This window comes from Oryctolagus cuniculus, chromosome 16 (genome assembly GCF_051225735.1).
Source record: "Oryctolagus cuniculus isolate XC-2025 breed Fujian yellow rabbit chromosome 16, ASM5122573v1, whole genome shotgun sequence".
NCBI lineage: Eukaryota > Metazoa > Chordata > Mammalia > Lagomorpha > Leporidae > Oryctolagus > Oryctolagus cuniculus.
Genome location: NC_142882.1, coordinates 86,516,129 through 86,532,728, shown reverse-complemented (window position 1 = coordinate 86,532,728; position 16,600 = coordinate 86,516,129). Strand labels below are relative to the sequence as shown.

Sequence of the window (16,600 nt, the reverse complement as noted above, 5' to 3'; positions counted from 1 at the left end):
TGAGAAGCAGCGTTTTCTGCTTTCCCTGAGACCTGGCTGAGGGTCAGTTACTGCTGACTGCTGCCCAGAACAAACCATCCAGCCAGTGCCACTCAAGTGCCAGAGCAGTGTCTTCTCCCTCCTGCCCTGTTCCTTCATCTACATCCCTTTCCACTCACTCCTCCGTGCCCCACTAGAAAAGGAAGAAAACGGGGGTGGAGGAGAGAAGGAGCCAAAGGCAAGCACCAGCTTCTCAATTCTCCCCAGTAATCCTAGACACGAAACATTTTATCTCACACACACACACACACAAGTAAACAATCAACAAGTATCAAGTTGAATCCATATGTGGAAGAGACGCACACATCTCAGTCCACGCATCCACACTTGGTTTCCCCCAGATGCTTAGAAAGATATCAGCAAAATGGAAGTTCTTAGAATTCTCCAGAGTTGAAAGATCTCAATTCTTTCTGATATATTTTATATATATAATTTGGATAACTGACTTAATTTGAATTTATTTAAGTTAAATATAAGAAGACATACATAAATTAGAAATCTGGTCATCAATTTTTTCTGTGTTTTGCAGATTTTTTTATCATTTACCACATGCATGTATATGTATACATATATTTGCTTTATAAACATATAATTAAGGAAAATGCATTTTAATATAAAAACACATTGTAGGAGTATCCCATTTTAAAAATCCTAATTTTTTTAAAGATTTATTTATTTATTGGAAAGGCAGAGGCAGAGACAGAGAGAGAGGGAGAGAGGGAGAGAGGGGGAGAGGGAGAGAGGGAATAAGAGAGAGGGAGAGAGGGAGAGAGAGAGATCTTCCATCCACTGGTTCATTCCACAAATGGCTGCAACAGCCAGAGCTTTGCCCATCAAGAAGCCAGGAGCTTGTAGCTTCTTCCAGGTCTCCCACACAAGTACAGGGGACCAAGGACTTGGGATATCTTCTACTGCTTTCCCTGGCCACAGCAGAGAGCTGGATTGGAAGTGGAGCAGCCAAGACTCAAACCAGCACCCACATGGGATGCCAACACTGCAGGCAGTGGCTTTACCCACTATGCCACAGCAATAGCCTCTAAAATCCTAATTTTACAACTATGAAAAATATTTAGTATTTGTGATAATGCAATCTCAAGCAAAACCAGAAATATTTTTTTTAGCGAAGATTAAATATATGTACTTTATTAATTGTTAGGCACTTTTGTCAGACATTTGTCATACGCTGTATGTAACAGTAGCGAAGCTATGACCACACAGGGCCAGTTATTGCATGAGAGATGTAAACTATCATCTGGAAGGTAAATTTGCAATATGTGTATAAAAAACTGTATGTCTTTGGGGCCAGTGTTGTTGCACAATAGGTTGAGCCCTTGCCTACAATATCCCATATGAACAAGGTTGGAGTCCTGGTTGCTCCACTTGCAATACAACTCCTTGCTAACGCACCTGGGAAAGCAGCAGAAGAAGGCCCAAGCATTTGGGCCCCTACTACCCACATAGGAGACCAGGATGGAATTCCAGGCTCCTGGCTTCAGCTTGGCCCTGCCCCAGACTAGCCATCTGGGGAGTGAAACATCAGATGGAAGATATCTCCCCTGCCCTTTATGTGTGTGTGTGTCCTTCTCTCTAATTCTTTCAAATAAATAAATATTTTTAAAATTTTTATGGGGCACAGTGAATTAAGCTGCCGCCTGCACTGTCAGCAACCCTTCATAGCCACCAGTTAGAGTCCTGGCTGCTCCATTTCCAATCCAGCTCTCTGCTAATGGACCTGGGAAAGCAGCCAGGGGATGTCCCAGGTGCTTGGGCCCTGCACCCATGTGGGAGACCCAGATGAAGTTCCTGGTTCCTGGCTTTGGCCTAGCCTAGGTCTGGCCATTGCAGTCATTTGGGAGTGAGCCAGCAGACAGAAGACACCTCTCTCTCAATCTCTCTCTCTCCCTCTCAATCTCTCTCTCTCCCTCTCAATCTCTCTCTCTCCCTCTCTGTTTCTCCCTCTCTCCCTAACTCTGCCTTTCAAATGAATGAATAAATCTTTAAAACATTATATCCTTACCTACTAAAAGTCTACTCAATACTCACAAACATTCACAATATTTATACGTAAGGGTTTCCATGCATAGCATCCTTTGCAATAATGAGGCCTGGGTACGTACCAAACTTCAACAATGGTGGGGGGAGAGTAATGAAATAATGCATAAAGGAATGCAGGGCAGCTATTAAAAGTAATGTTATAAAAGGAGTTTAATGACATGGGAAAATGCTTATGTCAAGTTGCAAAGTGAAAAAAAAATGTTTTAAAGGACTGTGTACACAATGATTTCATTCTGGAAAATGGTAAATGGATAAGACAGGATAAACATCACCAGCTATCCTGGAGGACTGGTCATGGGGAAGGAGGTACTTACAAGTGACTTGGTTTTATTTGTTTCTTGTGTGTAATCTGCAAACTTTCTTTTTTTTTTTTTTTTTTTTTTTTTTTTTTTTTTTATTTTTGACAGGCAGAGTGGACAGTGAGAGAGAGAGACAGAGAGAGAAAGGTCTTCCTTTGCCGTTGGTTCACCCTCCAATGGCCGCCGCTGCAGCCGGCGCACCGCACTGATCCGATGGCAGGAGCCAGGATCCAGGTGCTTTTCCTGGTCTCCCATGGGGTGCAGGGCCCAAGCACCTGGGCCATCCTCCACTGCACTCCCTGGCCATAGCAGAGAGCTGGCCTGGAAGAGGGGCAACCGGGACAGAATCCGGCGCCCCAACCGGGACTAGAACCCGGTGTGCCGGCGCCGCAAGGTGGAGGATTAGCCTATTGAGCCACGGCGCCGGCTTGCAAACTTTCTATAATCGACACTGTTTCCTTTTTAGGCTGCCTTAGAAAGTAAGACAACAAAATATCAGAATCCTGAATGTTTAGAAGTGGATGTCCTTTATCTCCAGGCACTCTCTATTGACAAAGCTGCACATCTCTACAGCTAAGCTGAGAGACAGAGCCCAGGCTGCCCGCCCCTGTGCCTGCTTTCTCCTGGACAAAGACAATGCTTTACAGTCAGGATTAAAGATATTTATCTATTGCTTTTCTGTCAAACAATCTTCTTTTAAATAGAAGCACAATACTATCAAGTACGTTCCCGTCACATCTTCCCTTTCTTTAATTAAACTGGGGACTCTGTGCATGAAGTGGCATAGCACCCTTTCATTTTCTCATCTCCCTGTGCCACCCCACCCCAATCAGCTAACTTTCATTATGGTAAATAATTCACTCTCTTCCAGTTGTATAGTACCTTTGTGTAAAGAGACAGTCTTTCCAAACACTTGTTAATCCTAAACACATTCTGGGGAAGTAGGTAAAAATTACTAGAAAAGAGGGAGGAGAGAGGTAATGCCCGATGGTAATAAAAGATTTCAGTAAAACCCTAGACTTGTCTCCATTTTCTGTTTGTCAAGAGCTAAGCAATGCTGCTCAAAATGAGGATGTGCGTTTTAGTGACACAGGGGAGAGAAAGCATGGGTGGGGTACAGTGCTTTGGCCTTACATGCCAAAGAGCAAACACTAGGGCAAGACGCTGGATTCCAGTCCTGGCTCCATTCTACAAGATGCGTGATGGTGGGCAAGCCATTTCATTTTTCTGGCTTTAGTTTTCCCATTTGGAGAATAGAAAATAATAATAAACCAAGCATTTAGCATTGCTGTAAAGATTAAATGAAATTATGACTGGAGGGTATTGATAGCCATGACCATGGTAAGTACTCTAATAAAAGTGTTGGCTCTTATCAATAACTCTAAAACAGATCATCATTTTAAAGGAACATATTAAAAATAAGGGAGATGAAGACCTGCAATAACCCTTCACGTCTCAACACCAAACTGTGGTAAAAAGAGAAAAGCGCCCAAATCCCTCATCCTGAGCTAGCAGTAGATGTGTTGGAAGGTTAGAGGTCATGGTGAGCTCCCAGACAGAACTGAATTGGAAGACTATAATCCATAAACAAGAGTTGTACACTTCCAGCAATGCTTCTCACCCTCTGCTGTGACTTAATAATAAGGGCAATGAAGTTATAATGTAACTAGAATCAGTGGACATATGGAAGCCTGAGCACTGTCCCAATCTAAACTTTCAAGGACTGATCTTGAGTGTTCACCCCTCATCTACTCCATGGGAAAACCAGCGTTAGTTTATTGGAGTCACCTGAGAACATCTTTGTCTTACTCGCCTTTTTATTGGATACTCAATACTAGTGAAACACAAAATATGGAAATATTCTTACTGGCTAGGCCTTGTTGCTACTGTTCATTCAACAAACTAATGTTAAAAACCAATCGGAAGGGGCCAATGTTCTTGGTGTGGCAGCTAAAGCCGTGGGGCATCCCACATGGGCTCCAGTTCGAGTCCCAGCTGCTCTACTTCCAATCTAGCTCTCTGCTATGGCCTCGAAAAGCAATGGAAGATGGCCAAGTGCTTGGGCCCCTGCGCCACGTGGGAGACCTGGAAGAAGCTCCTGGCTCCTGGCTCCTGGCTTTGGATCAGCTCAACTCCAGCTGTTGCAGCCATGTGGGGAACGAACAAAAGGATGGAAGATCACGCTGTCTCTCTGTCTCTCTCTCTTTCTGTGTGTTTGTGTCTCTCTGCCTCTCTCTCTGCCTCTTCCTTGCTTTAACTCTGCCTTTCTAGTAAAATAAATAAATCTTAAAAAAAAAATCAGAAGGAATGCATTTATTCCACAGGCTCAACAAAGTATTGATAATTTTGCAGACCTGGGCACTGGTTCAGTGTTGGGATTTTGAAAGGGTAAAAATACTACAGCCATGGAAAAAGAAGAACATCCTCTGGAATAGTTTAATATCTTTCATTTCTGGTAAAAATAAAGGTAAAAATTGTTTCCTATTGGGGCTAGTGTTGTAACACCACAGGTTAAACCACCACCACCACCTGTGATACTAGCATTCCACATCAGTGTATTGGTTAGGGTCCTGGTTGCTGTTTCCAATTCACTCCCTACTAAAATGCCTGCAAAGGCAGCAATGGCCCAAGAGTACCTGGTTCCCTGCAACCCATGTGAGAGACCTGGATGGAGTTCTAGGCTCCTGGATTTGGTCTTTGTGAACCAGGCAATGGAAGACCTCTCTCTTTCTCTGTTACTCTGCCTTTCAAATACATAAAATCTTCAAATTGTTTTCCATTGTATTTGATGCCAACATTTTCCACTAACATAAATGTGTATAAGTACACATTTATTATTAAGTACATTATTATTTCCAGTTCTTCTGCAATATGCCATGTCATTTATCCTCAACCAATTGTTCTTGTTTTCTCCGAATTAGTACCACACAAAGAGTCCTTTGGGGGTTGGCATTGTAGTGTAGCAGATAAAGCCACTGCAACACCAGCATTCCATATGAGTGCTGGTTTAGGTTCTGGCTGCTCTACTTCCAATCCATCTCCCCGCTAGTGGCCTGGGAAAAGCAATGGGAGATGGCACAAGTGCTTGGGCCCCTGCAACCATGTCGGAGACCCAGAAGAAGGTCCTGCCTCCAGGCTTCGGTCTGGCCCAGCATTGGCAGTTGTGGCCATCTGGGGAGTGAACCAGCATGTGCAAGACCTCTCTGTCTCTCCTTCTGTAACTCAGCCTTCCAAATAAATAAAAAAATCTTTTTTTTAGAGTTCTTCTATGTGTTGTAAGTTTAATTTCAACATAAATGAAACGATGGCAACTATACATGAATGATACTAAAATGATAAGTGGTTGTCTACACTTACAAAATACACAAACATAGATGAAAACTATACATTCCTTAGAAATATAATATTTTCTGAAAGTTGACTTTTAATATTTCAATCTCTTTCATCTTTTTTGTGAAGAAAAATAATACTCAAAAATAATATATTAGGAAGTATAGATTTTCTGAGTTTTTGGATTTTTTGAATGCCAGCATTATTATTGGCAAAGTAAAAATATTTTATACCGTATTACAGATATTATGTTATTTCAGACTTAAAAATAATACATTAATGCCATTAATTCAGTAAATCTGAATATAGATATTTACCATCATATCAGCACCAGTTTAACAAAGATAATTGTAAAGGTTTCATACTTACGTTGGCATCCTTCCCAGCTAATTTACATAATTCCACGCGTTCTTTTGCCGCAGGCCAATAAATCTGTAAAAGATTTCAAGGTATGTGAGAAACTGAGTATGTAAGACACCACCACACCCCACAATTCTGAGAGATATGGATGTGCAAGATTGAAGCCTGTCATTAGGGTCCATGGGAGAATTTTGAGATTTAAATGTTCTTCTAAAGGCACCCTAAAAAGTTTCTAAAAGGAAACTGACTGGGATCATTCATTTTTGTTAGTCTTCTAGTTTCTCTTTTAATGTCTGTAATAACAGATAAGTTGTTGGCACGAGGCCATAGGTCCTTACTGAGATGTCAACAGAATTTCAGATTAAGCTTTGTGTAATTCAGAGGCTCTATTCCCTGTTTTTCTGGGTTTACTCAGTGACGGTACATCACAAACACGTCCACAGGGGCACTGCACACAGTTCTGATTCTGTAGCAAGCCTAAGTTATCACACCAAGCCCAGGACCCGTGTGAATTTGTCGACAATATTCAGTCTTCACTGAGCTCAGACTTGTAGTTTGTTAAATATTTACATGTGTAAGTGTTATCTTACGTAAATTGCATAATGACCCTAGGAGATGCCTGGACTTACTCTCATCTTCAGGTCACACTTAGTCACACAGCCTCCGATTGACCTGTCAGCGGATGTAACACCACAGCAGGACCACAGTCTGACTCAAGGGGTCTCAAGAAACAACAGCCGCAGCTACGCACAAAGCAGGCTCTCTGGGCATTCGGCTGAGGCCGGGGGCACCCAGTTCCCTGGTTGGTAGCATTTAATTATGCTCAGAAGTCATGACTGCATCAGGAAGGATTTGTTTTTAAACAAAGTTTACGAATTCTGTCAAGAAGCTTTTGCAAAATAAGGCTCAGGCAGCTCCACTGCTCCCTTAGTTTACAGAACTGAGTCTCTCTGCTCGGCTGTAGGCAAGAAGAAACAAGAAAATCGAGGTCCTAGCTGCTTAAAGTGCATGCTCCAGGAGCGCCTGGCAGACTTTATTCTGCTTCCCACCGGTGCTAGCAGAAAAAGCTTGAATGGGTGAAGGAGGAAAGAAAATATCCCGAGGACATACACAGAAAGAGGCTTATTAAACCTGAAATTAACAAAGGGTTTAGAAGATATTATCTTTATAGTGAAATTTGAGCCTTTAATTATCACTGGATAGGAAGAACACAGATTAGCACTCACAATCCTCATAACAGACAAATACAATGAAATTATTGAGGTTTTAAAATGAAGCACATTTTGTTTTCATTTACAACAACCCATAAATTACAATCCAAAGGTAAATACAGGTAGGGTGTTTGAGCCAGCAGTGGGATCAATGATGCCCTACAGAACAGCTGGATGGTACTTTCACAGAACTTTGAATACGGCAGTTAACATCAGTGACCTGCGGGAACGAACCACACTATGGATGGATCTCAGCAATCCACAGTTGGGTGAAAACAGGACATCTCTGCAAATCCAAGCAGCACATTCCTCAGAATACAGACAACTAAGATACAACAGACATATTTCACATGTATATGTAAGTGTATTCAGAAAAAATGATTAGCCAGGAAGGGGACAGGTAATGAGCTGGCGGTCGGAAACAGGCTTAGTTCGTAGATCTTAGATTTTGTTCTGGATGGTGTATTTTCAAATTTTTAATACATGATTTAAAATTCATAAATTATATAGGTCTATAAATAGATGTATTAAAATGGATCATGCACAGACCAATTAACAACAGCCAGTCAAGAACCCAAATCCCCGACATCCTGTAAATGAGTAATTAAAATACAGCACTTCAGCTGGTAGGAAACTTGGAAGTTTGTTTTTAACTATTAGAAAACAAAGGTCCGGAACTGTGGCATGGCAGGTAAAGCTGCCGCCTACAGTGCCAGCATCTCATATGGGCTCCACTTCTGATCCAGCTCTCTGCTATGGCCTGGGAGAGCAGAAGGCGGCCCAAGTGCTTGGGCCCCTGCACCTGTGTAGGAGACCAGGAAGAAGCTCCTGGCTCCTGGCTTCACATCAGCCCAGCTCCAGCCTCTGTGGCCATTTGGGGAGTGAACCAGGAAGGAAGACCTCCCTCTCTCTGGACCTCCCTCTCTCTCTCTCTGCCTCTGTAACTCTGCCTTTCAAATAAATAATTTTTTTTAAAAAAAAGGAAAAATAGCAGACTGAGTATTCTTTCTCTCTCCTTTAAAAATAACATCTTGCATTGATGAAGACTTTGCTTCACATGTGAGCCTTTGAGCTCAAGATATTCTCTCACTTTTTTCTTACTGTTCATTATTATTTTTAATTGTGGTGAAATGCACGTAACAAAATGTGCCATCGTACCCATTTTCAGTGCACGATTCAGTTATGTTAAGTGCACTCACACTGCTGTAAGATGAATCTTCTAGAACTTTTTCACCTTTCAAAACTGAAGTGCAATTTCTGCTGACTCATGACCTAGTTCACAACAGAGATTTTCAAAAGGACAACTTTATGTCACCGGCCCAAAAACAGTACGCAGAATACAAACCCCTGATCTGCCAGGCGGTTCTATCCTTAACTCATTTTATTTGCTCTCTAGCCTAGATTAATATTTCTTTGAGTCATTTTGATATACAAGATCCTGTTCTTCCCTATTTTAGATGATGGTCAATTTAGTCACATTTCAGAAAACATTTAGGAGCAGTATTTATATATTTGGCATTAAAGATCTTACTGATGTTAGTATTAGAGAAAATATACAACTCTTTAATATCAAGTAAATAAGTCATATACAGGGAAATGATCCTCACAGGTTTTTTTTTTTTTTTTTTTTTTTAACCTCAAGCAATGTATTAGGTGACTCAGTTCAAGTAAATTATGGCGTAAGTGATGCCTCCAAAACTTAGCTTGGGAGAAGCACTGGGCTTAGCAGTTAAGACACTCCTGCCCAGCTTCTTGGTGATGCAGAACCTGGAAGGAAACAGGTGATGGCTCAGGTACTTGGGTCCTGCCTCCCAGGTGGGAGACCAGACTGGGTAGCCCTGGTTGCTGCTGGCATTTGGGGAGTAGCCCACTGGATGGAAAAACATTTCTCTCTCCTCCACCCACTCTGCCTTTCAGATAAATAAAAACATATACAAATAAAATGTTAACCTAAAAGAATTGAATTTGAACGTCTTAGTTGACGATCTAAAAGGAAGGAGTTATTTACAGAAAGACAGGGCACGTGTTAGGTCTCAAAGTTAGATGCCCACCTCCCGAATGTGGGTGCCTGGGTTCAAGTCCTGACTGTTCCTTATGTCAGCTTCTTGCTACTGGAAACCCCTGGGAGGCAGTGGTAATGGCTCAAGTAGTTGGGTCTCTGTTACCCAGGTAGGAGACCAGCTGGAGTTCCAGGCTTCTGACTTCAGCTGGCCTTTGCAAGCATTTGGGGACTGAATCAGTAGATGGGAATCTGTGTCTCTGTCCCCTCCAAAGGAAGGAAGGGAAGGAGGGAGGAAGGAACAGCACAATGGGGAAGCAATCGTGATACTGTTTTTGCAATGGAAATGAAAGTTTCAAAGTGAGCAGTCCTCACTTGCTCGTGAGACAAACGGTCATGCAGGATGTTCTGCGTGCCAGGCCACGCAGTGCTCAGATCTCAGCCGGGAAGACAGCCTGATAAACACAGGAGCAACTACATTTCTAGGGGGGATGCAGAGAAAGAGAATGCACAGCAGGGAGGCACTGAACCCCGGGAGCCTAAGGAGGGCTTGGAGGTAACAAGGGCTTCAGCGGTCCCTGTACTTGAACCCTTGTTTTAAAAGACTTGCTCTTCATAGCTTCCACTCTAATGCGATGGTTTCGTAAAGTTTATTGTTTCAACTCTGTCTCAGAGACTCCACATGAAAACAGCAATTGCCCTTTTTACTCCTTTTTGCAAAGGACTAGAAATTCCTCAAGATGTTCTAATGTCATCCGTTATTGATGCTGTAATTGCAAATTCAGTTGTATCATTCTAGCTGTTACAGTAATAAACTAGCTGTAAGTATCAGAGCATTGGCTCGTTCACCAGGAGGCAAACACCGGCTAAAGAGATGCAATGAGAATCTGGTGAACTCCAAAACCAATTTTTGTAAATATTTTAATCTCTATAAATTTTCTCCCAAAGTATTTTATCTTTTCATCATTCACCTTCAATCTCTTAATGTCAGTATCTGATAAAAATAGAAATTATCTTTGTATCTTGGCACCAGGATTCTGAGACAGTATCACAAAGAAAATATTGCCTCCTAAAGTTGAAGCCTTCGAAAACAGGGCCTTATTAAGATTATATATTGGCTTATTTTGACACAATGATGTCAAGAATTTAGGAATCACAAACAGAATTACCTTAAAAAAGCTATGGGATTTCTTACTGTGTTTCAGAATCTTCACACTTACTTAAAAGAAAAGTCACTGGTGTTGTGTCAAGATTTACAAGCTATCATTTTCATTGATTCATGGCAGGATTTTCCACTGGATGGAAAAACATTTCTCTCCTCCATCCTCTTGTCACCTAGTCATTACAATAAAGGTCTACCTTTTGATTCATAATTGGAAAGGCACTTCAAGAAATGGAATTTTCTATAATTCAATCAAAAAGCAACAAAGGGAAAACAGAATAAAATACACTTGGCACAAATATGTTCAAGTAACATTTTGTTTCTCAGTCCTTTGAACTGTCAGAATTTGCAATACATACAATGCACAAATATATAAAATAGCATTCCACTATACTTCCACATTTTTCTAATATAATTGTGTGTATGTGCAGGGGAGTACGATGGGAGTCAGCAGTAGGAAAGGGAGAGAGAGACAGAGAGATACCAGATAGAGATAGGCTAATTCTGATGTGAATACTGCTTTCATACAGCCTCAAGTCTCAACATGGTTTCTACAAAAGTCCAAGAGGGATTTGAGAACTTCAGATTACTTCAATAGCCCAGTTAGTCTACCTTGACACTGCCCTCCTCTTAAAAACGGACCCACGCCATACAACTAACAATACATTCTACACAATATGTATTAAAAGTCAGCCCTCTCGATCCTAGGTCATGGGAACAGTTTGGGGATTGATTATTAATATCATCACTGCTTTGTGAATTTATTGGCAATCAAATGCCACACATAACTTCTTACAGTTTAGCACTTTACACACAGAATCTCGACATACTGAAAGCTGCATTACGCAGGGCAACACAAAGCCTTTACTCCTGTTTCTAAAAGTTGATGCAGCTGTGCACCTTCGAAAAGCTGTCCATGGATATTTTTCTTCCATTCATCAAAGAGCCACACCAGAAGTAGAGATACCACTTGCATACCTGCTCTGTTTTAATTGCCCTGAAATATTCTCACAGAACATTAGCTCTTAATTAACCGTGCACCATGTACCAGATACAGATTTTAAGGTTACCATTTTGACTGCCGTGGACTTTGAGACCACAGAGCTTTGATAATCAAGGGTTCCAAGTCCACAGAAAGCCTGCTTTTGTTCTCTCTGCATGCGGGCAGGCAGACAGAAATCAAATGGAGATCTTTCCTGGGGACCCCGACGAACCCAGGATTCACTCTCAGCTTAATTATCCAGGACATGAGAACTAACTGAACCACTACTAAACAATTAGTGTTTGCAGGTCGGTTTTGAGTGCTAATTCTTACAGACCTCTTGATAACAGAAAACTAGGAAACAGAAGGAAGCAAATGTATAAGCTATCTTCACTTGGAAGTGATAATTTGTGGGTTAACATTACAAACAAAGTATGTTTGATAAGCTGCTCCCCAAACTCTATATAATTTACTTACTAAACCAAGTTAGTATGTTTATATTGCCTTTGTAATTTATTACTTCCAAGGAATTAATTTTTCCATGCCACATTGGAAAAGATCAAATATTATCCTCTAACAATTTGTGTGTGTGGATTTTTTTTTACTTTTAAAGTCATAGAATATAAGACCCTAGGATGAGAAGAGATTGCTCTAATGTGATGAAAACTCTTCAGTCTCTCCTTATACAATGCTCACAAGTCATAAAATTATACCTTAGACACACATAAAAGAAATAATAACTTCCCTGTGAAAATACAGTACCTAAATTTAAAAATACAACAGCCATTCTAGTTATCTTATTTGCGTATTCTTTACAAAATCCACAACAATTTTTGTGTTTGAGCATTTTGACTTCACTTAAATTCATCAAAAACTCACAAATAAAATACAATTATTTCATTCAGAATTTATATAATTCATTAGCTGTTATCATTTTTAAAGTGAAAATGCCAGACGCTGCAATTTAAAATATTTAATGTTAAACAAGTTACAGAAACATTCAAATAATGATAAGGCCTTATAACAACATCCGAAGGAAATTCTATTTATGTCTGTTCTTTGTTCCATCTTTGGAGAAGCAGTTTAATTGACTCAAGTTAGCAAGTGCAAGGTCAGTCAAATGCCCTTTGTCCGAATTCAGAGCTGCCAAAACAACTAAGAGGATGCAAAAGAGGAAGTTGCAATTTATTCATAAAACCTAATTAAAGACAAAAATTCAGACCCCTCGAGACAGTGCCCGTCTCTGTGAAGGAACAGGATACAAGTTTCTGAATGGCAATAAAGAAGTCGGGGAAAAGTCACTCCATATACCACAGGGCACAAGGATTTCAACAACAAGCCAAGGACAGGGAGAGGCAGGAAAGCTGAGCTTGAGGAATGAAGTATTGTAAAACAAGGTCACAGGTGGGCAGTTAGTCTAGCAGTTAAGATGCCTGCGTCCCATATCAGAGAACTGGGCTTGATACCTGGCTCTAGTTCCTGTCTCTACCTTCTGGGTTTGATACTGGGCTCTAGCTCCTGATCCACCTTCTGGCTAACGCGGACCCTGGGAAGCAGGGGTGATGGCTCCAGTTACTGGGTCCCTTCCAGCCTTGTAGGAGAGCTGGATTGAGTTAGCAGCTTTGGCTGCAGGTGTCTGGAGTATGAACCAGGAGATAGGACCTCTCGTTCTTTCTCTATCCTTTGCACCCTCCCTCTCAAATAAATAAATTTTTAAAATTAAAAATAATGACACAAGTACCAAAGATAATGGTTATGCTTGCACAACCGAAACTGGCCTAGGTAGAAACTTTTACAGATGGAAAATTTAAGTTCTTGAATAAAAAAAGAAAATTTACATGTGCAGGCAGAGCCACAGATTTTGCAAGAGAATGTACTGTAAGACAGAAGCTGGGCTCCAGAGTCTACAGGGCTCTGTCCCAGAACTGCCTTCATGAAGCCTGGAGTGACAGACGTTGCCATGCCTTTTCCTGCACTGGGCTCAAACCCCTTTTGCATTTTAGCTTTCTTCCAACAAACACGTTTACCTTGTTACAACTGTGCTCACCATACCCATCTAGCACTTTCTTTTCAACAGGGAAATTTAGTGTGTTTTTTCTTTTTCTAGACGTAAAGATCAATGAAATGCCGTGGAATCAGAAGTCGTGAGTCTGTGCCCCTCATGCACTGTTTATCAGCGTGGGACCTCAGGTAACTGTGAATCTCAGGAGCCCAGTCTTAAAACGCAGAGCGTGATCTCTGCTAAGTTGATACCCCGTTCAACAAAACATGGCTAGCATTTACTGAGTCCTGGCCCTACGTCCGCTAATGCTGGAGATGCATGTAGTGTCTCCTCTTTACTCGACCTCAGGAGAAGTGTGCTCTACCTGAAAGGCCCTGGGCTGCCTCTGGACTAGACCTTACTATAAACAAATGCCAATCTTCATATCAGCCCCCAGGAAGGCCTTTCCTGGTAACCAATCAGAAGCAGCTTTCCAGGGATACCACCACATTTTTAAAATTTTTCAACAAGTGATATTTTATGTGTCCTTTTTTCTTTACCAACAGCACCAGGAGGACAGAGTTCCACCCTATTCCATTTCCCACTATGTTCCCAGCATCTGAAGGGTGTCAGGAACGCAGGGGCCCCTCTGCAAATATATCCAACCAGAGAGAAAGAGAAAAGCTAATGTAACAAACATATTAAAAGGAATTCTAGGAAATCCACATGCGGGTTGATCAGCTGCTACCACCGATGGATTTTGGTACTTGATGATGTACATGGCTTCTATTGGATTCCTAAAGGAGTCTCTGACCCCCTGCTGGTCAGTGACCACCGAGCTCCAGTGCCCAGGGACAGCGCTGCTTCTGCCTTCCCTCTCAGCACCTGCACCGTCTCACAGGTCGAGTGAGCACCCAGTCATTCATGAGAGGGACCTGCAGCTTCCCCTAGCACTGGGCCTGGAGAAGAAGTTGGTGTCAGAGTTCCAGCAGAGCCGAGCAGCCCGCCGACCTCTGGACAGCGCCTCCAGGGACCAGATGGGGCCTGCGTGTCAGTGTCCAGGCTGTGAAGGCAGCAGGGCCCTGAAGGAGGCTTTTGTTTTCCGCCGGCGACTCCACGGCAGCAGCATGTGCGGTGCAGGCAGGAGGAACAGATCAATCACTGTGGAACTAACAGGGCCCCTTCACCCCAAAGTTCACTTTGGGGATGCCCACATGCTTTCCAAGTGCTTATATTTTCTTAATTTCAGATATTACATGCGAGTACAAGGGGGGGCTCTCTTTTTGACCAATAACTCGATTTCAGGGAGAAGTATATTTATCCCCATTTTTGTGCCCTACATACTAGACTTACAGGGGTAACTGTGAGATGGGAATGTCTTGCTTGGCCACAGAATGAGTTAACAGAACTGGAGTCAGAAGGTCACTCTGATCTGTGAGAGACTTTCTGCTTATGCTCAATGAAATAGCAAGCAAGAGCAGAATCCTCAGCATGAAAACTCTCTTGTTTTAGACTTCCTTAAATAAAAGCAAACAACAAAGCCCCTTTTCATGTTTGGTGAAAGCGGGTGTTTAAATGTTCCATGGAAGATTATATATATGTAAAGCTTAAAACTTATTTCTCTGATTGACATGAGCAGTTTGATGCATTTCAAGTAATTTGAGTAGTTTTATCATCACATTTTCATTTTATAACCCAATTTTCATATTCAATCTGAACAAAAATACAAACTGTCCATTACCATTGCTAAGAGGAAGGAAAACAGCTCACACACTTATAAATCTGGCACTACTTTACATTTTAATTTTAAAAAGCCAGTCTTATAATAATGTCTAAGGTGTAGCTTAAGCATTTTATCTTTAAATTTTGTCTGGTTTTCTTTTGAACAATTTTTATTTTTTGGCAAAAGTAATGTGAGGATCTTGATTTTATTTTAGACAAGTGAAATGAAACCACCTCAGGGTCTTACATAAAAATATGGAGTTGTCATAGGTAAGCTATGAACTTCACATACGGTTTTGATATATTATTTTCTCATTTTTAAACCTATAGGAAACCTTCCCTTTTATCCAGATTTTTTTACATAAAACAAATTTTAAAGATATAAAGTGTTATTATATCAAAAACAAATGTAAATAGCTTCTGACATAAAGTATTCAAATATTATTCTGATTTCCCAGCAAACAATAGGTAGTGGTTTAACTAATAGGTTTCTGTTGGGTACAGGTGAGGAAGACACTTACTTTTGATTCTTACAGTTATGTGTTACTTGGCCATGAGGATATTTTCTTAGAAATGCATTGTTAGGCTACTTCATTGCCACATGAACGTCACAGAGTGACTTGCACAACCTTAGATGCACAGCCTGTTCCTATCTCGGTTATACAGTAACAGCATAGCCCATGCTCCTGGCTAATCAGTCTGCTGTACAGCATGTAACTGTACTGAAATCCATAAGCTGTGGAACACACTGCAAAGTATTTTCTGTATCTAGACATTGAAAAAGTACAGTAAAAACACCAGGCAATAGGAAGTTCTCAGTTCTATTACAGGCTCGTGGGACTACAGTTGCATACTCAGTCCACAGTTTACTTAAACATTGTTAAGTAGGGGCCCGGGCTGTGGTGCAGGGGTTTAAAGCCCTGATCTGCAGTGCTGCATCCCATAAGAGTTCCGGCTGCTCTACTTCCAATCCAGCTTCCTGCTAATGTGCCTGGGAAAACAGTGGAGGATGGCTCAAGTCCTTGGCCCCTGCACCCACATGGGTGACCTGCAAGAAGCTCCAGGCCCCTGGCTTCAGATCTGCTCAGCTCTGGCCTTTGTGGCCATTTGGGGAGTGAATCAGTAGATCGAAGACCCCTCTCTCTGACTCTACCTCTCTCTTTAACTGTTTTTTAAAATAAATAAATCTTTAAAAAAATTGTATGCTGTGCTTAATTGCATAGCAATTATTTGAACATGTTATACCTAAGTTTCACAAGTGATGATCTTCAAATTAGCCTAGCAGAAAAAGATAATTATAGTAATTATGTCAAAATGAAAGTAAATAATTTGAGGATTAATTTTGAAGACTGTTTAAAAGTGGGTCAATTGCTTTCTTTACTCTCTTTTACCTAGATTCTTGATCATAGCTTTGTTGAAATCCATGAGAAATACTACTGAAAGTATGAGTAATAAGATAA

General features: G+C 41.2%; 1 protein-coding gene across 4 annotated transcripts in view; it reads right to left on the bottom strand.

The window, feature by feature from the left end:
* Positions 1 to 16,600, bottom strand: part of SEMA3D (semaphorin 3D) — a 283,704-nt gene that overhangs the window by 169,662 nt on the left and 97,442 nt on the right. For all 4 annotated transcript variants that reach the window (XM_017344335.4, XM_002713842.6, XM_008261803.5 and 1 more), the window contains exon 5: positions 6,093 to 6,155. In XM_017344335.4, coding sequence (XP_017199824.1) covers positions 6,093 to 6,155 — 63 coding nt within the window. The remainder of the gene's footprint in view (positions 1 to 6,092; positions 6,156 to 16,600) is intronic.